General features: G+C 43.3%; 1 protein-coding gene across 9 annotated transcripts in view; it reads left to right on the top strand.

Annotated features, from left to right (window-relative positions):
- Nucleotides 1–22,522, top strand: part of Mettl8 (methyltransferase 8, methylcytidine) — a 90,976-nt gene extending 68,454 nt beyond the window's left edge. For 2 of the 9 annotated variants that reach the window (XM_052724548.1, XM_052724546.1), the window contains 9 exons: nt 1,981–2,076; nt 4,743–4,856; nt 5,903–6,249; nt 7,738–7,787; nt 12,364–12,427; nt 15,786–15,925; nt 20,142–20,248; nt 20,588–20,653; nt 21,419–22,522. In XM_052724548.1, coding sequence (XP_052580508.1) covers nt 1,981–2,076; nt 4,743–4,856; nt 5,903–6,249; nt 7,738–7,787; nt 12,364–12,427; nt 15,786–15,925; nt 20,142–20,248; nt 20,588–20,653; nt 21,419–21,576 — 1,142 coding nt within the window. In that variant the 3' untranslated portion in view covers nt 21,577–22,522. Of the gene's footprint in view, nt 1–1,980; nt 2,077–4,742; nt 4,857–5,902; nt 6,250–7,737; nt 7,788–12,363; nt 12,428–15,785; nt 15,926–16,683; nt 16,819–17,925; nt 19,259–20,141; nt 20,250–20,587; nt 20,654–21,418 lie in introns of those variants that run through there. The other 7 variants (XM_052724547.1, XM_052724550.1, XR_008215099.1 and 4 more) reach the window with 7 other exon arrangements.
- The last annotated feature ends 266 nt before the right edge of the window (nt 22,523–22,788 follow it).

Below are 22,788 nucleotides of genomic sequence, written 5' to 3'. Positions count from 1 at the left end.
TTTCTTTCAATTAGATTGCCCAGATTAATGATTTTTAATTCCACGTTTTCTTTTCCTAATTACTTTTCAATGTTATTATAGCTCATATTTCTTTTAAAACTGGGTTAACCCAGAGAAATAAAAAAGATATAATCAGCATTTTTTTTGAGTTAACAAGATTATATTTTATAATTTCCTTAAAAAGATCTCCAGTGTGCTATATGTCAGCTGATCGTATAGCAAGTGTAATGGGTTTTTAAAACTCAACAACAACAGCAGCTGCTATTTCAACTTTAAAATGTCTTTGTAAATAAAGTCATACCTAGGGAAAGTTGTCTACACCTGGCAGATAACAAGAGTCTACACTTTTGTGCTGTGAATGTGTTACCACTGAAGAGAATGTTCTAGATGAAGGAAAAAAAAAAAGCAGAATTGTTATACACACTGCTGATAAATGTAGTGTGCCTGCCTCTAAGAAGACGTTGGCTGCTGGAAGTTCCATGCAGTGCCCTTAGAATTACATTTTTATTTTTATAATTTTAAGAGTTTTCTTTTATTAGACAGTGAACTTCCTTCAGTGACATGTGGAAATTTCCAACTTTGAGAGTTCAGGTATTTGCGTAATTGATGTGCAAAAATAACTTTAAATTACTTTTTGTTACATAGCAACTTAGAATAAATTTTCATAATTCATATTAATCACATCATATATGCCAGATACATAAATGGTTTAATTTGGTTTTTCAGTTATGATGTTCAGGGCAATTCAGATGACTGGTGAACCTGTAAGTGTGGTTAGTGTGCTATATCCCTTGTTCTGCTCAGCTGTATGGAACTTAGTAAATGAAGAGTTGAGAACTTCCCTCATCGGGCTATGCCCAAACAGATCACCATAACCCTTTTGTTGTCATTGGCATAGAACAATTTATTCTGGACAGCTAGCAACCTAGGACAACAAAAGAAAAAGATGTTCCTCCAAGGAAAATTTGTCATCATACACCTGTTAAATGTCAGGGCAGCTCAGCTTTCCCACAGTGTATAGACTCTTTGTGGGTCCTGGCCTGAACTGGTGGCAGTTACAGGTGAGCCTGAAGTTTTCCTGTCATGGTTAGAGAACGGCACCGGAACCACGGACTTGCCAGCATTGGTGGAAGACATCCAGCTTTGTGTCTGCCCGACAGACCAACCTGTGCCCATAGACCAGTGTGTGGTTCCGCTGCTACACGACTTCGTCCTATAACTTCATCCAGCTTTGTGTCTGCCCGACAGACCAACCTGTGCCCATAGACCAGTGTGTGGTTCCGCTGCTAAGCACGACTTCGTCCTGTAACTTCATCCAGCTTTGTGTCTGCCCGACAGACCAACCTGTGCCCATAGACCAGTGTATGGTTCCGCTGCTACACGACTTCGTCCTATAACTTCATCCAGCTCGTATTTTATCTCAGTCAGAGAACTGGGCTTGATCAGCTGTACTCATCTCTCTCTGAAGGCTAACTCCAGCAGCATTGCTTTTACAGTTCACTTGTTATAGCTTGCACTGAGGTTTTAATTTCAACTCGGTGCTTTGTAATTGGGAGGAAAATAAGAGTCAGAAAAACAAACTGTCTTTAGGGATATTTTGGAGGGAGCACATAGTAACTTTGTGTAGGGAGATGATGCTATGTGATGGCCAAGAACCACAGGTTCTGGAGTCTGACTTAATCCAGGTCCTGACACTTCCTGGCCAAGTGACCTTGGAGGGGGGAATCTCATGCCTTTTGACACTGAATTTCTCGTCTATAAATTGGAATAACACTGTCTATATGAAAGATATTGTTAACCCCAAATTGTTGGCTTTCCTCATGGTCGGCTCGTTCTCATTCATTCTCTCTCTCTCTCTCTCTCTCTCTCTCTCTCTCTCTCTTTCTCTCTCCCCCCCCACCCCTATTCTCCCTCCCCGCCTCCCTCCCCCGCCTCTCCCTTTTCTTTCCTTCCTTTCTTCATTTGGTGTGGCAAAGCCAGAAGGTAAAAATGAAGCTTCATGGAAAGAACCCAAGTTTGTTCAGTGTCCAAAACACAGACAAGCGGGAGTTTGGGGCTCACAGATCTCATTCCATGGTGGGTAGGGAAGCCCTGGATTTGGGACAAGTGAAGTGAAGGGGGGGAGAAGAGGAGCAAGGAGGAGGAGGATAAGGAGGATTAATGGGTGACTATGATTAAAGAGCTTTATATACGTGTATGAAAATGTCACAATGGAACCCACTAGTTATGCAGTTAGTTAATGGGAAGAATAGGTCAATGTAGGGAGGAATAGCTATGTTGTTTCTGGGAATGGCAGTTCCCAGGCACTGTCACATCTTCTAGAGTATGGTGATTCTTACCAAGGCAGCCTGTAGGGCGTCACTTAGTATGTAAATTAGATCTCTAAGAACAGGCCTCCAGAGATCACTGTCAGCCGTCTTAGTGCCAGTTGGTTTTGGCTAACCCACCTGAAGAGGAACTTCTGGCCTTAAGACATCCTGTTCCCAAAGATAAACAAGATTAGGACAAGGTGGGAATTCGGCCAGGCCAGTAAGCAGAACACTAGGTAACAATACTGTTAGGAGTAAATGGGAAACACTTAAGAAAAGCATTTGATGTAGAGCTTGAAACTGGGTGTCACTGTTGGAGTTTTTTGTTTGTTTCATTTTTGGTTTGGTTTGGTTTGGTTTTTGAAACAGGGCCTCACTATGAAGCCCTGTCTGGCCTGGAACTCACAGAGGTGTGCCTGACTCTGCCCCTGCCTCTGTCTCTTGAGGCCTGGAATTAAAGGGGTGCACCACTGTGCCTAGCTAGCGTTGAATATAGTTGCCCAATGTGTGTTTTTATTTGAATGCAACTTATTACAGTCACATCATTACAGATTAATAACTGGTAATGCTTGTTTTCCATAAATTCATATATATGTATATTTATACACACACATATATATATGGGGAGGCTTAAACAGGATGTACAAATATGCTAATTCTCATTAAAAGAAGTTAGCAAGATGAATGAATTAATTCATATGAGATTGTGTGTGTGTGCATGTGTTACATGCATGTAAATGTGCAAATGCATATGCACATATGTGGGCATGTAGAAGCTACAGCAGGAGGTTAGATGTCTTCCTCTAGCACACTTAGCCTTATTGTCAGTAAACCAGAAGTCCACTGTTCCTGCTTGTTTGTTTGGTTGAGGGTTGGTTGTGGTCTTTTGGGTAGGCTGGTTTTCTAGCCGGGGAGTTCTTGGGATCTGTTTCCACCCCAGTGCTGATGTTACAGAGATGCACACCTGTGCAAGGTTTTCCCTGTGGGTGCTGGGGATTTGCCCTCAGGACCTCGTGTTTGCAAAGTGTCTCCCCAGCACCCCCTTACCGTTCTTTAGCTTTGCCAACAGGTTTGCAAATGATAGAGCTAGCTAATAATTGTTATACTGCCCTATTCAAAACTTTCATCCACTATGAGTGAATATAAAATAAATGTCAGGGCCGGGCGGTGGTGGCACACACTTTTAATCCCAGCACTCGGGAGGCAGAGCCAGATGGATCTCTGTGAGTTCGAGGACAGCCTGGTCTACAGAGCGAGTTCTAGGACAGGCTCCAAAACTATACAGAGAAACCCTGTCTTGAAAAAACCAAATAAATAAATAAATAAATAAATAAGATGTCAGAGTTGCCACCAATGTCTTAGCTGTTGTATGAGTGCTTTTCTTCTTTGTATCCTGTATGTTTTAGGTGCTGCATATGTCTGCCCAGGTTTGGCCTGCATAGTTCGATTGCTCATTTGCAGACTGTACTTTGAGTTAGTTGTCACTTCTTTCCTGTAATAAATAGAACTCTTTGCACATATTTTTGTCACATTTCTCTCCCGAATTCCCTACTCTACCCTGGTTAATTGTTAGGGGAATTCATCTTGAGATTAGCCATGGTGTAGTATTAAATTCTATTTAATGGTGATTCATCTCAAATTCACTTCATAAGTAGCTTCATATTGGAAAACCAAATCCTATAGATTTGACTAAATGGGGTCTTGTTAGCTTTAAATGTAGGTCTTTGGGCTGCTTTTTCTTAGGTACAAAATCTATCCTGAGCAGAGTGAGTTACAAAGAGAGTTCTTAAGACAAAGGAAGACAAGAAGTCGTAAGAAAACCCTTGGGAAATCTGGAAGTTTTCTATTTCCTCCTGAGTCTAATTTTCAGAACATTGTTTTGTTTTCTTGCACAGTACACAGGTGCACTTTGATTGTTAAAAGTGAACACAGAACTATTTTCAAGATAAATATGCACTTTTGGACTAACCATAAATAGACTTCCTTTGGTTAATGCAGATGAGATGATGGTTTAGACTTAAAAGCACACAATTCCTTTTAGTTATAGGGCCCACTGCCATTTCTCAGACCTTAAATGCAAATGGAATGCCTGTCTTTACGTCTGCTGCCAGAGCGGACTCAGGAAGCATGTGCCTGTATGCGTGAAGGCCTATGGGACAAGGCCATATGGACAAAAATGAAGGAAATCTGTGAGGGATTCAGGACAGTCGTGAAGTGAAGGAGACCGACTACAGGCAGCTACATGATTCATAGGTTGAGTCTCTTTGGAATTACAAATGAAAGCAGTCCATTATCTTTATTTGTGGGTTAGCGTAATTTGGGAATCCATAATAAATTCACATGAATCAAAACTAAACAAAAATCCTCAGTTAAACCACAAGTTTTTAAAATTTGCTTGTTTGGTTTTGTTGTTTGTTTGTTTCTTTGTGGCAGTGTTGCAGTGTAGCCAGGCTGGACTTGAACTCATGACGTCTTCTGCTTCGGCCTCCCCAGTACTGGAATTACAGACATGGGCCATCATGTCCGGTGCTGTTTTTATCTATACTAGTAAGTATGTGAGTGCGTGTGCCCCCGTGTTTGTGTACACATGCAGTGTTCTTCTTCCTCCTCCTTCCTTCTAGTGATGGCATACTATACATACTGCCCCGTGCCTTACTTTTCTCCAACACTAAACCTTGGAAATCGTTACATACCCATTAGGAAGCTTTGCAGACTTTGAAAGCACTTTTAGAATGTCATGAGTCTGTCTACTAGGGTAAAAGGAATTCTTCATCAGTGGATTAAACCTAAGGATTAACCTTGTTACATAATCGGAGTCAAGAGATTGTTGTTCAATAAAAGATAGAGTGAGCAAGTTATTTTATTTAATTAACTTACTCATTCATTTATTTGGTTTTTGTTTGAACTTGTGAACCTCCTTCCTTATCACAAGTGCTAAGCTTAAAAATATGTGCTACCATGATTTATTTGAGGCAAGAGTGAAGAGACACCATGACCATGGCAACTCTTATAAAGGAAAACATTTCATTGGGGCTGGCTTACAGTTCAGAGGTTTAGTCCATTCTTATGGCAGCATGCAGGCAGTCTGGAGAGGTAGCCGAGTTCTATATCTGGATCATCAGGCAGCAGAAAGAGTGAGCCACTGGGCCTGGCTTGGGCTGCTGAAACCTCAAAGCCCACCCCTAGTGACACACTTCAGTAAGGCCACACCTACTCCAAGAAGGCCACACCTCCTAATCCTTTCAAATAATGCCACTCCCTATGAGCCTATGGCGCCAGTTTCTTTTAAACTACCACAATATGTGATACATTTACAGTATTTTTACTGGATATTTTTTATTTTATTTTATTTTAGGTTATTCTAGACAGGTTTCCCTGTGTAGCCCTGGCTGTCCTGGAACTCACTCTGTAGACCAGACTGGCCTCAAACTCAAAGATCTGCCTGCCTCAGCCTCCCAAGTGCTGGAATTAAAGGTGTGCACCACCACACTCGGCTTAAATATTTAATTATTAAAGGTATTTAGTTACCAAAAAAGCAGCCAATAGTAAATACAATTCATAGTAAAATGGATTTTTCCCCCTTTCTGTTTTAGCTAAGTTTGAAAGTGATGCTAACAAATACTGGGACGCATTTTACCAGACTCATAAGAATAAGTTTTTCAAGAATCGTAACTGGCTGTTGAGGGAATTTCCTGAAATTCTTCCAGTTGATCAAAACGCTAAAGAGAAAGTGGAAGAATCATCCTGGGATCAAATCAGAATCATCTTCTCAAGAATGCAGGGAACAGAAACCCATTGTGGAAAAAGCTGTGTCTCCTCAGCCCCTGGGAACAAAGGAAGACCTAACTTTCCCAACCCAGACTTGGAAGAACACAGCGACGACGGGCCTGGGAAGACGGGGCGGTTCCCTGGTAGCAATGCCACTTTCCGAATACTGGAGGTACTGTGTCCGAGGGACAGGACAGGAGGTGATGGAGTGTGAAAGTGTACACCCCACACTATTTTCTGAATGGTCCAGATTGCCCGAGTAGAAGACCAGACCTAATGAAACACTCAGAGTGCTTACACGCATGAGCAGTACTCGGGACTCGCATCTCTCATCAGCCAAGTTTTAACTTTGTGGCTTTAATCTAATTTGTTTACCTTTTTTCCCTTTTAATTTGCTGTAATTTCTAATTTGGAGGCAGTTTTTAAGTCCTGATAAACTTTTGGTCTTAATAGTTGCTCTTTTTTTTTTTAACCCTTTTTGGGGGTGAAATAAAAATAAGCAAGATATTTAGTTTGCTGTAGTATAGTATAGATAGTGGTTTTCCATTTTTGAACCTAAAGGCCGTCTTCCTGATTCTACAGGTAATAGTTGTTGAAGACAGAGAGTTTGCAAGAGCACATAAGAGAGAGAAAGTGACAGCCCACAAACAAGTTATTTAACCACTTGTTCTGCCCTGGGTTAGGCTGTGCGTGAGCTTGGAGACTAGTTAATATCCAGTCATAGGCACTTGTCTGCCTTTAATCGTTCTCTAAAAACGTTTTCATGGCTGTACAGTGTTTCGCAAGTGAGATACCATAATTTTACTTCCCTGGTGTCAAACTGCTGCCATTGTTTTCTCAGCAAATGTCTTTGGGTGTACAGTTTACCTCCATTTCCTTTTCCCATCTTGGGTTAGATTTACTAGTTTATAATATTTGGAAACTTTTAGAGCTCTTAAAGCAGACTTCCAAACTGCTTTCTAAGAAGCTATACTAATAGAACCAGACGTGGGGACACGTGCCCACAGTCCCAGCACTCAGGAGACAGAAACAAGAATATCATACCTGTTCAAGACCAGCCTTCTCTCTTGCTCACTCTCACAAGGGTTTGAACCAAAGGCCTTGGACACGGTGGACAAGAGTTCTACAACCCAGCCCATTTTGAGACAGGGTCTCCCTAAGTTGCCCAGGCTGGTTTTGGACTCACTCTATAGCCCAGTCTTCTTGCCTCGGCCTCCTAAGCTTCCAGAATTGCAGGTCTGGAGTTCCAGAGCCTCTTACCAGCTGTAGTTTGTATTTTTCACCACTCAGTACGCCTCCTGGCTCTTGAGACACTGAGACCCGCATGTTATTTGTGCCCTGTCCCTTCCCTCCCTTTGTGTGTCTACTTTAGGAGTCCTGCCCTTGGTTACGGCTCCTGCAGACACCCCATTGCCGCTGTGCTGTTGCAGTGCATTGTGCTCTTAGTAATCCAGGCAGGAGGCGCTTTGGTGGGCTCCAAATTGTAGGGGTTTCCACAGCCAAACTTCGCTTGTTACTCTTGGGATCTGTTTCTTCTGGCCTTTGAGTTTCACAAGTTCTGCCATCCCCAGAACTCTAGTAATAGTTTGTTTTTTAAAGAGAAAATCCAATATTGTGAGTGAAATGTAATGCATTCACATTTGTTTATTCTCGATTTCAGGTTGGCTGTGGTGCTGGAAATAGTGTCTTTCCAATCCTGAACACCTTGCAGTGAGTTCTAAGTATTTTCCCCTACAAAATCTACATATTTATGGGTGTTGAAAAATTCTGGAAACACCTTGTCATGCCCATGCCAAGAATTCTGAATTCCCATATAAACCATGACTAAAGCAAGTTTCAAAGGACACGATTTTAGTGACTAACATCACATGAACCCGGGAGCGTTCCGAAAAAGCATTCCGCAGCCATGGGTTTGAAGGAGTTTTCAACTTGTGTTTACATAGAAGGCAGAGTGAGAAAAGAGCAAGAGATTCCATCCTTCCACCAAGCTGTGCTTTGCTTAGCGTCAGACATGGTGTGCTCTTCCTGGGTACCAGATGGCACCTCACACAGAGAGCTAGGTTTGCAGCACACACCTCACTCCTCATCTTACGGCATCAGCGTCGCCGGAGCAACGCCCCCGCCCCCCTACCCCTGCCCCCGCCCCACACACAACCTTTGCACAGCAGATCATTGTGCCTGGACTCAGAGTCATCCAGAGTGGTGGTGCTGACCACAAGCAGGGAAGTAGAACTAGATGAGCACAACGCAGACGTCCTCCTTCCCTGCCCTTCGAGGTCACTACCAGTCTTGCCTTGGTGTTCTAGTGTTTCTGTGATGAGGCCACCCCTACAAAACTCTCTATAGCTTTTACCTCCTCTGGTCTCTCCAATCTTGCTTTAGGTTTGCACAATAACTTTCTTATCATTTCCCCCACTAAATTCAGTGTAAGCACATTTCAGAGAGCTTCCATCAGGAGGAGGTGAGGGATCCCCATCACTCTAACACAGCAATTTCCATTCTGCATACATATTTTTTAACTTAACAGTATGATCTTTTTAACTTCCTTTTTTTAAAAGAGCTTTTTTCTTTTTAAGATTTATTTTTATTTATTAAGTATACAGTGTTCTGTCTGCATGTGTCCCTACAGGCCCGAAGAGGGCACCAGATCTCATTACAGGTGGTGGTGAGCCACCATGTGGTTGCTGGGAATTGAACTCAGGACCTCTGCAAGAGCAGTCAGTGCTCTTAACCACTGAGCCATCTCTCCAGCCCCTCTTTTTAACTTTAAATTACAACTATGTAAAAGCATTTTGGAAAGCAAAGAGCAGTACAATGAATTTCCATGAGCCCACCCACCACCGTGATTCAACAATTATTAACATAATGCCAAACATCATGCGGCTTCTGGATTCAGGAAGCATCTCCCAAACCTCAGGCTGTTCTTTGATGCTCTTGGACACCTAACGTCACGGACAATGACGGACAGGGCTTCCCTAGTGTTGTCTACTGGCAGTTGCCGTGGCCGGGCGTGGGGGTGCTGGCGAATGGTGGTGTTCTTACCCTTTGTGTTTATTCTCTTGTCTCCCCTTGCCCAGCATCTAAGATGCAATTTTCTGTTCGCCTGGATCACATGACCAGGTCCCTCCACCCTGGTGACCCCCCACTGGCGAGTGCTTGTGTTACTCTGTGACTGTTCTCAAGGTTTTACTAAGCATGCCATTTTTAAATTTCTTGATTCTCTATTTTGTGTATTCCAGGGAGCCTAACAGTATGATAGAGTAAGAGCTCAATAGGTATTGATTATTAGTTTTGTATTAGTTAGTTGTACTTTCCCTTCTCTTTTCTCTTCCTTCCTTCCTTCCTTCCTTCCTTCCTTCCTTCCTTCCTTCCTTCCTTCCTTCTTTCCTTCCTTCCTTCCTTTTTATGTTTTTCTGTTTTTTGAGACAAGGTCTCTCTGCATAGGCCTGGCTGTCCTCACGCTGTAGACCAGGCCTGCCTCTGCCTCCTGAGTGCTGGGATTAAAGGCGTGTGCCACCATGCCTAATCTTACCTCTCTTCAGTTAACTCATAGTGGAATGTTCTAAGTTCCTACCTCTTCTGCACCCCTTCCCTTCAGCCTTCCCCCTCATCCTTTCCCCCCCTCCTCATCCAACAAGGTCTTGCTACATACATCAGGCTGGTCTCAAACAACATTTTTCTGTCTTCATCTCCCATTACTGGGATTACAAGTGTGCTTAATAACCTGGGGAAATAATTCCTCTTTAGAAGCCCAACAGTGACCAGCCTTCCAAAGGGAGAATTAATGTGTTACACTTTCAGAATGTTTCACCATAATTCGAGTATTGGAATTTTGAGGGGTCAGATCATTCTCCAAGGATCATTTCTTCCTTAAACCTCCACCAGACAGTGTCTGCTGTTGTGGTGGTGGTAGTGACATGCACACCAGTTTCTGGGAGAAGAGCCAAGGCAGTCAGCTGACTTTACAGAAAAGCTCTGGAAGGTCATTGGGTGGTCACAAGGCTGCAGCTTGGGATGCTGATGCAGTCAGAATTCCATCTCAGAGGTCAGGCTGTCTGTCACCTTGATAGGACACATGGCACATGCGTTCCTTGAGCTGCTGGACTGTTCTGGGTCCAGTAGGTGTTCTGTAACTATTCAAAGGTAGATAGCAGACCTTTCATATGTGTTAGCTGGACTAGAGTCCAGAAAGACATTCTGAATTATATAGACACTTTTGGAGGGTCTTCTAAGTTTTAAGTTCCTGGGATGCAGAAGCAGATTTCCTTAAATAAACAAATAAATAATAGCAACAGCTATAATAATGACTGACATCTGTTGAATGCTTGTTTTTCTGAGCCACGAGTCTTTTAGAGACCTTCCCATGTGGATCCATTCAGCCCTCACAACTACCTTAAACATCACACTTATCTCTAAAGATGAAGACACAGAGTCACAGATTAAAAAAACAATCCTCCAGACACATCACTTAGTAACGGTGGAGCCAAGTGTCAGGCCTAGGGCAGCCTGGTTCCAGAGGCCTTCTGTCCTTAGCCACAGATCACACGTGTGTCTGAGTGTGAACTGAGCACATTTCATAGGCACACAGCACTCAGTAGCTTACAGGTCACAGTTACATGGGTTTCATGGAAGATTACAAAGTATATACTAGAATAAAGTACTAAGATGTACTTACTTACTTCTTGCTTTCTTTTTTTGGGACAGAGGCTCACTCTGTGGCCCAAACTGGCCTTGAACATTGAATCTTCTTGCCTCAGCCTCCCAAGTACTTGGAGTAGAGAGTCATGTGCTCCCATGCTCAGCAAAGCATCATTTTTATAGGAGACAAATGAAAAACCAAACCAAATCAAGTGCTGCAATCTTTTACTTTGATTTAGTGCTGGTTAACTTTTCACAGTCAAGTCCTGTTTGTGATACTTCTACTTGTTTGGACAGATCTTAAGTCAAATGCAAACCCTGGTGCCGCAGAATTGATGAATTACATGTGAATTATGGTATTTATCAGCAAGTAGCCTTTAAGAGCATAGCCTAAGTCTAGGCTGCTAAATTTGTAGTTTTGCTTGTATTCCTTATTGACTTAGATGTCCATCTTGCCTGAAACATCTCTTGAATCAAATAAGAGGCTTCATTTGTGCTTCGGACCTCTCTTGACATCCTGCCACGTGCCAGTTTGGACTCTTTAGATCAGTGTTCTTCTTATTACTGGCATGATTCCTACCCTTAAACCCTTATGCCATGCTGATTCTCAGTTAGCAATGCCAACTTGTCCCTGTAAAACTTCCAATACTTAGACACTTTAGGGTGATGGTCCTCTCGCTCCTTCAAAAGTTGTATGAAACTAACCAGCTACACCCCCAAATTTAAAATCCACAAGAGCCAGACCCGTAGTTGTACCTACAGTCACTGTGTAGTGACACACTCACCTGTTTTCAGCCATTCAGACCTTTTCTAAGCAGCATGACACGAAGATGGTTTGATGCAGGCATACAGAGAATGATCACCAAGGCACTGGCCCACAGAATTTGTAGTGTCTGCCTGCCCAAGAACAGTGGAGAGTCCAGCCATCATTTCTGCATTTCAAGTAAAGGCCAAACAGAATGTTTAAGTTTGAAGGCCAATTAAAACTAGTCCAGATTTTCATAGGGGTAAACATTCCTCTGTAAAAAACTTTTTTCTTTTATTAACATACTGTAAATAAGGAAACTGATTTTCAGAAAAGTTAAATCAAATTCATAAGTGGCAAATCCAGGATTCCTAAACAGAGCCGCTTGGCTCCTAAACCCACAATCTCAGTATTTGAATTAGGAAGCTTCATTTCCAACTTCATATTCTCATGTTTGGTATATATATTAGGTTCAATAAATGCTTGACAATAATGTGAAAAGATATCCAAGAATTTGTGTATTAGAGTTTGATTCTCTTTTAGAAATTATGTTTATGCCATGATAAAATTATTTGTGCTTCTGCTCTGCCAGAGCCTCAGAGCACCTGTCTGGAAAGGTTCAAAAGCCAAACAAGTTGCAAATATATAAGAATGAGAGGCACAGGGTTCTGAGGGGCTTCGAGAAGGCAGAGCTGGGCATGCTGGGCACAGGGGTGAGCAAGGAACAAGGTGGGAGGGTAGGCTTAGAAATTTCCACGTGGGGGGAGGGTAAGACATAGGCAGGTGCTCCTTCAACACAGGACAAGAGTTTCCAAGTTACACTGTGGTGATAAGTGCTTGTCACACCTTCTCTGATTTGAACATGTCTGACTCTGGATTTAAATGTCTTTTCCATTTGCATAGGAACTTTCCAGGATCCTTTCTTTATTGCTGTGATTTTGCTTCTGAAGCCGTGCAGCTTGTAAAGGTATGCCTTATATAAAGAGAGGTGTGGGCTGAGGAGATGACCATCAGTGAAGTACTTGTCAGGCAAGCAAGAAGACCTGAGTTCAGACCCCTAGTACCCTTGTTAAAAAGTTGCCATGGCAGTGTGAGCCTGTAGTTCCAGCCAGGCAAAGCCAACCTAGACAAATCACTGAGCTCAAGTTCAATGAGAGACTCTGCCTCAAAACACAAGGTAGAGGGCAATTGAAAAAGATAGCCGGTATTGACCGCTGACCTATACACATACACACACACACACACACACACACACACACACACGTCCACAAACACTCAAACACACACATGCATACACAAGCATGTATACACACATAAATTAAAAATAAAGAGAGAGCCAGGTGGTGGTGGCACCCACCTTTAATACCAGCACTTGGGAGTCAGAGGCAGGTGGATTTCTGTGAGTTCTAGGCCAGCCTGGTCTACGGAGTGAGTTCCAGGATAGCCAGGGCTATATAGTGAGACCCTGTCTTAAAACAAAACAAAACAAACCCAAAAACTAAATAAAGGAATAAATAAATAGAGACTTTGAAAGTCCTGATTTGAGAAGCCTGAAGAGATTGGCTTAGCAGTTGAGAACACTGGTTGTTCTCCCAGAGAATTCAATCCCCAGCACCCATATGGGGCTCACAACTGTCTCTTACTCCAGTTCCATGGGGTCTAGCACTGGCTTCTCAACTCAGTGAGCATCAGGCAGGCACATGATGCATAAACATATACACGGGCGAAACACCCGTATACATAGAATAAAAAAACAAATTTAAAAGGTCTAATTTGGGGACTGGAGAGATGGCTCAGTGCTTAAGAGCACTTGCTGCTCTTCCAGAGGACCCAAGTTCAATCCCCAGCTCCTACCTGGTGGCTTACAGCCATCTGTAACTCCATCCTCAGAGGATCTCATATCCTGTTCTGGCCTCTGAAGGCACCAGGCACAGACATGCATGCAGGCAAAATGCTTATACACGTAAAAATAAATTAAAACAATTTTTTAAAAGATCTTGTTTTTCAAATGGTCTGTTTGCTTTTGAAGTGATTGATTCTTCTGAAATGTTTCTATATCAGGTGCATCTATGATGATATTTAGCTGAGTTTTTGCAATTTCTGGAAGTTATTTCAAACGATGTCCAAGTATAATATTACCTATACAGGATGTCTGCTTTTAACCTAAAACAGTAGAAGTTGTTTTGAACTTAAGAGAGTGTCACAGCTGGATGGATGGCTCAGTGGTTAAGAGCACACACTGCTCCTGCAGAAGGTCAGAGTTTGGTTCCCAGCACACTCTTGCATAGACTCACAACCACCTATCCCTCTAGCTCCTGGGGTCCAACACCGTCTCACCTCGTGCACAAACCCACATACATATATACACAATTAAAAATAACAATCTTTTCAAATTCAGACTGTACACATGTTCATGAATGAAAGTCCAAAGGATACCAATAACATTAGTCGAGATTTTAACAACTACCTACCCCAAACTTAATGTTTTAGTCAAACTACAAGAAGCCCTCATTCATGTCTGTCTCTAACACCTCACACACAGTCTAGCACATAGTAGGCACTCGTTAAATTGAATTTTTTGAAATAAGAAAATCTAAGAAACTGTAAGGAAAGCAGCCAGAACCAGGGTACGAATCCTGTACGAATCCATGATTGCCAGTTAGCCAGTTAGAATGAAGAGACGGTCGGTCACAGCAAATGGAAAGTGGAGAGGCATTCTGTTAACAAAGAGTGGGGGGAGGGTAAGACATAGGCAGTAAAGGATGTGCCTCACGAGCCTGAGGACCTGAATTCAGATCCTCAGAACCTGGATGGGAAAGCTGGGTATGGTGATGTGTGCTTGTGATCCCAGCCCTGGGCTGGCAGAGGCAGATGGATCCCTGGAGTTCATGGCCAGCCACCCTAGCCTATTAGACAAGTCCCAGGCCAAGGAGAGACCCTGTCTCCAAACTAAGATGACCTAAACTTGAGGAAAGACAGCTGAGATGGTTCTGTAGCCTCCGTACACACGTGTCCACTTGCACATGCATGTGTTCCTGTGCACACAAACACGTAACTACAAACAAACCAAAAAATGTTGTGTTAAATATGGACGTTAAAAAAGCTTTTAAAAGTTAACACTGGCTGGGCCAGGGGTGGCATACACCTTTAATCCCGGTACTTGGGACAGAAGCAGGTGGATCTCTAGTTTGAGGCCAGCCTGGTCTACAGAGCAAGTTCCAGGACGGCCAGGGCTACACAGAGAAAAAGAAAAACAAGTTAATACTGAAAGTTAATTTTTGACAATAGTAGTATTTGTTACAGACAGTTCCTAAAATAAAGGAACTTCCGCATATTGAAGAAGGCAAGTATACCAGTCATCACATTTCCCAGGATGACATGGTGGTTTGATATCTTTCCTTCCACTGTTGATTCTGCAGACAAAATAGCCTTACTGAACTGCATCCCATTCAGATGGACAAGAGAATGAATTTTAGTAGTAGAGCTGTGTGGCCATCACTGTTACCTAATTTTGGATATGTAGCCGAAGATGTTTTGTATTTTAAGGAGAAGGAAACATGGAACACAGAGCAGTGGTACTCGTGAGGACCATCTTGGCACTTCTCAAAGAACACGGGGCTGGCCTTGAGCAGCAGTCCCAGCAGACCCAGAGCCCACTCCACTCCATTTCCAAACTGACAGAGACTGTGGGAAGTGTTTGCTGTCAAGTCCAAGTGCTTCCGGCTTAGTTTCTGTTTTCTTTTTGTTGGTTGGTTGGTTTTTGGTTTGGTTTGGTTTGGGAGGGGGGTTGTTGTTGTTATTGTTGGTTTTTTGTTTTTAAAGACAGGGTTTCTCTGTGTAGCCCTGGCTGTTCTGGAACTCACTCTGTAGATCAGGCTGGCCTCGAACTCGAGAGCCACCTGCCTCTGCCTCCCAAGTGCTGGGATTAAAGGCACATGCCACCGCTGGCTTTGTTTTTGTTATTTTAGGACAGTTTGAAGTACAGTAACAGAGTACTGAACTAGAAATGAAGTTTATTAAGTTCACAGAGGCAAGACGCTTGGGAGAAAAATGTTAATTTTCATTACATTTATTTATTTTGTGGGGAGGGAATAGACATGCCAGGGGGCTCACGTGGAGACGAGAGGACAATCTGGGGGAGTCGGTTCTCTTCTTCTACCATGTGGGTCCAGAGAGCAAGCACCTTTCCCCCAAGGCCGTCTCACTGATTCAGGAAAGGATTTTATAAAAATGACCTTTATTTTAAAAAAAAGGTATAAAATATAAGGAAAACAACCCCCCCGGAAGTCTGCTAACCCCCACTCTGTATTCCTTCCCCGTGACAGTCACATGCATCCTACACTGAGGCCCGCTGCTCTGCCTTTGTTCATGATGTGTGCGATGACGGCCTCGCCTACCCTTTTCCGGATGGGGTCCTGGACGCCATTCTCCTTGTCTTTGTGCTCTCCTCCGTTCACCCTGGCAGGTAAACGAAGACTAAAGGGCACAGCTAATGTGTGAAGATCCTTTAGCAGCCGTGGTTCTCAGAACTATCAAAGCAAAAGGGACAGTCCCCGACTGGATTATCTAGTGAGCTCCGTTATGTTTAACATGCAACCTTTTCAGTGCAGCTTCTCCTTTCCTCCCACTCTCAGAAAGGAACTGGTCAAATGCTTCATTAGTGAGCGTTCTGTCACTATCAGAATGAAGTGAGTATGTTCTGGCAAGACACATACCTATTAAAAGTGACAGCACTTCAAGGAAATTACACATGCAGAACAGCCTAATAGACTCCCAGGAGGGAGATTGTACTAGGTGATCAGAAACAAACATCTTTGATTTAGCCTCATCTTAAGTGTCTGGGGAGAGGTGGGCTGCAGTCTGCGTGGTTTCACGCAGGTCCAGTGAGGGGCTTGTGTTTTAAAGAAGCCTGCTGAGGAATCATGGCTATAGTGATTTGACAAAGTGGGCGTGCTTGGACCTGTAGGGGCTAAGGTGGATCGAGAGCCATGATTGATTTGTGTGTGTGTGTGTGTGTGTGTGTGTGTGTGTGTGTGTGTGTGTGACTGGGAATTAACCTTAGGATCTTGCACATGTCCGGCATGTGTTCTTCTGCAGAATGTCCCTCACCCCTTAAGTATGACTTACGTTTTTATGCTTACATGATATTGGTTTTCATTTTTGATTTTTTTTGAGAAAGAGTCTCACTGAATAGCCTATTCTGACCTTGAGCTCTCTATCCAGCCCAGGCTGACCTCAAACTCCCAGTGACCCTCTTGCCTCAACTTCCCCGCTGCTGAGATGACAGGCATGCACCACCATGCCCACCCATGGGACTTGTGCTTTCATGAGAATCTCACAGCCCGACAAGAGGGACAGGTCTGCATCGGATTCTTTCTGCTCCTAGTGTAATCCCTTCCCACAGAAACGTGAGTCCTGCACACGAGGACCTTTGCTGGCTTTTTAGTTCCCGTTCAAAGTTGAGCACTTTACTACTCAGTGAGGGAAAATTTGATTCCCAGATTAATCAAAAAGAGAGTTATATTTATACTTGATGCATAGATTAGGTTCCACTAAGCCACTTTCCCTTCACCATTTCCACAATGTATTTCTTTTCTGATAATATGTTCATCTGTTGGCACTACTGCAGAAGAGTCAAAATGTCAGCTCTAGGCTTTGCTTCTGTGTATGAATAGTTAAAAGGATGATGTAGGTGATAAAGAGCAAGATTTCCTATTTCCGTACTTAAAACAGGAAATGCATAGATTCTAAATAAGACTGCAGAAAGACTATTTGAGATTGGTTCTGATCATGTATTTTATTGTGATTTGAATTGAATATTAGTAAAAAGGGGAAACATATCTTACGATGATTACCTTTATAATATTCACTCTGTTTATTATAAAATGAATTCAAATGTCTCGTGTCAATACAACTTTTTTGCCTATATGGAAATGATCTAAAAATGAGGTGAATGATCTGGGTGTGGTGATGCACACACATGGTCCCAGCTACTTGGGTGGTTAAGACACAATGTCTCTGGAGCCTGGGTGTTTGAGACCAACCTGGACAGCACAATGAAACCCCACTTGAGTCATTTTAACTAAATAAAAGTGAGGTGAGCCAATAGAAGAGAGGCAATCAAAAGAGATAGTTTAGCAGTGTCTTTAGGATCATTTAGGACTATAACTGTGAATGCTCATCCAAGAAAATCCTAGAAAAGTAACTCATTGGCAGCAGAAACAAGGAAATAGCAAGTAATTCAGCTAGATCCTGAGTCTGAGGATAGCACTTTAAATGGAAATAATTCTGAGAGGCTACAGGAGGAGCTAACTGTCTTTCTGGTCATTGAAAGAAAATGTAAGATACACACTAAATAAAAGCAGAGTGGGGAGTCGGCAAACTGGAGAATTCTTGTTTCTCTGTCTTAATCTCTTTTTTTTATTTTAATTTTTGTTTGTTTGTTTGTTTGTTTTCCTGAGACAGGGTTTCTCTGTGTAGGCCTGGCTGTCCTGGATGCTCTGACCAGACTGGCCTCGAACTCAGAGATCCACCTGTCCCTGCCTCCCAAGTGCTGGGACTAAAGGCGTGTGCCACCACTTGCCTGGCTGCTTTTTTTATAATTTGGCAGAAGCTGGATTTCACCCCACTATTCTACTAAATGTAATTTTTAAAAATTTTTTAAATTATGCGTGTGTGTGTGTGTGTGTGTGTGTGTGTGTGTGTGTGTGTGTGTGTGTCGGGGGTGGGTGTCTGTCTTTCATACTTACATGGGTTCCAGGGATCCAACTCAAGCTGCCAGGCTTTTGTGGCAATGCTTTTACCTGCTGAGCTATCTTGGCAGCCATGAATGTTGTTTTAAATGAAAGGAATTTATAAATTACCTGAGCTAACCTCATCTTTTCGAAATAAGAAAGCCTCAGCAACTTTAAGTGGCTTAGGTAAAGCAGAGGCCGAGCTGGGTGTGGTGGCTTACGTATGTAACTCTAGCACTCAGGAAGCTGAGACAGGAGGACTGATCCATGTTCGAGGCCAGTCTGGGCTACATAATGAGTTCCAGACCACCTTGGGCTACGGTGTAAGATCCTGTCTTAAGACACAAAATCAAATAAACAAACAAAAAAGAGACCGCAAAGACTTGCCCTGTAGGCTGCCATTTCCCCTCCCTCCCACAGCGGGCAGTGGCCATAGCTCTGTACCCTGACTGTCATTCCCTGTGGGCTCCATGAGCCCTCTCCATTGGCGCTGTGGGCAGCCAGTGCCTGTCCCTCACCATCAATAGAAGACCTGCCTCATTCTGGTCCACAAAACAGAGACCATGAACACAGAACCCAAAATACCACATCAAGATTTACTTTAAGAGTCGTATTTGATTGCATGCTCCAGAAGCAGGATAAGGAATTAACAAGAGTAAAGCCAGAGCCTCCTGGTGTTGAGCTGGAATTGAGATGTGACTACAGTCGAAAGAGGCCAAGAATAAGGAAAAAGGAGCTTTGTCTTTGAGAGGAAGTCATATACACAAAGGCCTGCACAGGCCACGGAGGCCATCGTGCCATCGTGTTTGGTTAGGAGAGAAGCTTTGGTCAGAGCAGTAGAAACGCCATTGGAAGAAGTCATCTCAGAACCCTGTAAGAAAGAAAACTTGGCCCTCCAGATTAAAATCATGAAATTCTTTTGACAATGAGGTGATTTTCCAGGACCATTGTTTGATGTCAGACAACTCATTGCTTTTATCCACAGAGAATTAACAAGAAGGACATGTAGTGTATTGGGAAGTGATTCTGTTTCTGGGCTTGGGGAGGTAATTGTCCCAAGGAACTGCCGGGGGGGGGGGGGGGGGGGGGGGGGGGACAGGAAACAGCAAAGGGAAGGGGGAGGTGCAGGAGGGGGAAGAGGAGGAGGAGGGGGAGGAGGAGGAGGAGGAAAATTGAGTACATGGATAGGATAGTGAAAGAAAAGAAGAATGACCCCTGCATCCTGAGGGGAAGAAGATGGGGGTTGAGGAGATGACTCCGCAGCTCAAGTGCCTGCTGTACACAGCTGAGGACCCCAGTTCAGACTCCCAGAACCCGCGGAAACCCAGACAGCGTGGGTGCAGCCTACAATCCTGTGTCCAGGAGGCAGAGACAGGAGCCGGGAGCAAGGTGGCCAGTTAGGCTCGCTGAACGTGGGTTCCGCGAGAGACCCTGCACAATGTCAGCTGTGGGCTTACACACGTGTGTGAACATGTATGTGCATACTCAAGAGTACTAGACATACACATGCAAAAGGCAGGCAGGCAGGCAGGCTAGGAGAAGAACTAACGTGGAGGAAAGATGACCCGTTTCGCTGTGTGAATTTGGGATGGCTCTGGCATGTCTTATTCGGCAGAAAATGGCACACCTTTACCTTTATCTCTTACCGTATTTAATGGAAGAGACATAAGTGGACGGGTGGGTGAGTTGTCGGTTTGGTTTGTGTGAGACAGGGTCTCACTACGTGGCTGAGGCTGGTCTGGAATCCACGATCCTCCTGCCTCAGGGTCTGGGATTGCAGATTTGTGGTTTGCAGTTGAGCTTTTGAATTTGGTTCCTTCGGATACAAAATGCTTTTTTTTTTTTTTACTGTGGTTTTTTGTTGTTGTTGTTGTTGTTTGGGTTTTTTGTTTGTTTGTTTGTTTTTTGTTACATGTATGATTTCTTTGGCTTACTTTGTTTTCCAAGGATGCAAGCTGTTGTCCACCGACTCTCCAGGTTGTTGAAGCCTGGGGGAATGCTGTTATTTCGGGATCATGGACGATACGATAATGCTCAGCTTCGTTTTAAAAAAGGTAACAGGGGCTGAAAGGGTGGCTCAGTGGTTAAGTGCTCTAAAGAAGATGGGAGTTTGGTTACAGCACTCACACCAGGAAGCTCACAACCGCCTGTAGCTCCAGCTCCAGGGGATCCCATGCCCTCTCTGGTGTCTGCCCACACACATGTGCATGTACCTATATACTGACACATATATACATAATTTAAAATAAAGATACAATTTTTAAAAGGTAATAGTATATTGAGTTCTAAGTTATTTTAATGTGTTTTTGGACTATAAAAATATTTCATGTCAAATTATTTTGATTTATCTTGTTTTTGAAGGAACTATCAAGTTTTTCTTTTTTCTTTTTTAGGGCGTTGTTTATCTGAAAATTTTTATGTCCGAGGAGATGGTACCAGAGCCTATTTCTTTACAAAAGGTATGCTGATCTATTACCCAAGGTAAATAATGAGCTATGAAAACTCTCCTCAAGTAATTATTTGCAGGGAGACACTCAGACGCTGTGAGCACCAGGCCTCAGTGGTGATTCGGCACCGGATGTCTTCATGGCCTGGTGCTCACAACACTTCCACATAAAAACGTGCAAACAGCCTTTGCCTTTTCATCGTCTTCCAGTTAGAATTACTTTTAAAGAAAGAGTCACTTGTTTCACTCTTATATTAGAGCAAAGGTTCAGGGTGTAATTTTGGAGATACTGTTAGCCTTGATATGAAAAAAAAATTGATAGTATGCCACAGCCACAGGAAAGAATTTTATTTTTATAAGTCTAAAGAAAATTAGTTCTCACTAGTCAATTTCTTGTCTTAAACAAGTGCTTCTGACAATACCAAGTGAATCCTGCATCCAAGGGCCTCCCCAAACTTAATAGAGCCTTTTATAATATGTAGTCTTGGGTTGTAAAACAGAGGCCCGTGAAGGAGGCACAGTTCAAACTATTGAAAGCCCTAGCCATAGCTCAGCTCACGATAATCTACCCTGGTCCTGCTGGCCCTGTCCTGTCAGCCTGTTCCCACTCGCAAACGGGGGAGATAAGATTGCCGCACTTGGTTTCCTTCACCTAGCTGTACAGTGCTTCTTGGTGTAAACGAAACTCAGATGAACAGTCCTGCATGGCACCCCATTGGTCCTTCCCTCCCTGTCCCCGTCACGTGCTGTGTCTTTGACTGCCACCTTTGCCTCAAAGGGGAAGTCCACCGTATGTTCTGCGAGGCTGGATTACATGAGAAGCAAAATCTGGTTGATCATCGCTTGCAAGTGAACAGGAAAAAACAGGTGGTGATGCACCGAGTGTGGGTTCAAGGAAAATTCCAGAAACCGCTGCACTGGACTCAAAGGGGCTGAAGGGAGCATTTCATGTCCCGGTAAGGTATGAAACCAGGGTGTGCTGTTGTTCAAGGCTGCTGCCCATAGACAGTGAGAAGAGCAGCTGTGGCCCTGCTGCTCTGTCGTCTGAGCTCTTTGGACAGTTTTGTTCATGGAGTGACTTGAAAGAATGTCCCAACCTCTGTTTTCAGAACTTGAAATGTATGTTTGTTTGGTTTTGTTTTGTCTAACCATGTTCCCTTGAATCTTATGACTTTGAATTAAATTACTGATGTAAGGCATATAGTTTTGAGAAATGCAACCTGTCCGCTTTTTAGAAGTGGAAGAGATTATCTTCTTCATTATTGGGTGTGGCGAAGCATTCCCAAACAGTCAAACCGCCCTCCATTGTCAATCAGTAGCAGAGGCACAGCGTGCCTTGTTTTTAGGGGAACTTACAAGCCCAGGATGAAGGTTTCTTGTTTTTGTTTCATTCTATTATATTTTCTACAACCCCCCTTTTTATCCCCTCCCCATACTAATGTCTGAAATACAATTTTAATTTCTCTTCCTTTCCAAAAATGAGGAAGTGTGGCCCTTGTTAACTCATTCTCCGGCTATTCTTAGATGTGCAGGTCATCGCTGAGACAGTCATGCTGTGGTGGTTAGTTTTCATTGCCATCGTGACACAGTCTGGACTCTCCTGGGAAGAGCCTCCAGAGTGTCAGTTGCCTGTGAGTTTGTCTTAACTGTGTTAATTGATGTGGGAAGACCTGCCTACTGTGGACAATACCATTCCCTGGGTTTTGGATCCTGAACTGAGTAAAAATGGACAAAATGAGCTGAGCCCTGGCATACTTGTGTTCTTTCTTCTCTGCTCTTGACTGTGGATGTGACCAGCTGCTTCACGTTCCTGACTTCCCTGCTGTAACCTGGTGGACTGTAATCTGGATTTGTGAGCTAAAATAAACCCATTCTCCCCTAAGTTGCTTTTGTTGGAATATTTTTTTTTTATTGTATATGCATGGGTTTTGCCTGAATGTATGTCTGTATACCATGTGCATGCCCAGTGCCTGCAGAGGCCATCAGTATCTCTGCCTGCCAAGGATGTCTATTGTGGAATAATCTTTTTGTACACTGTGAAGATGTGTCATTCTGATTGGCTTAATAAAAATCTGAATGGCCAATAGCTACTCAGGATTTTCAGGCACACAGGAGGCTGGGAAGAGAAAGGGGGGAGTCACCAGCCAG

This window comes from Peromyscus californicus, unplaced genomic scaffold, assembly GCF_007827085.1.
Source record: "Peromyscus californicus insignis strain IS unplaced genomic scaffold, ASM782708v3 Scaffold_7__1_contigs__length_154581171, whole genome shotgun sequence".
NCBI lineage: Eukaryota > Metazoa > Chordata > Mammalia > Rodentia > Cricetidae > Peromyscus > Peromyscus californicus.
Note: the sequence above shows the minus strand (reverse complement) of the source record. Positions and strands in the feature narration are given on the sequence as shown.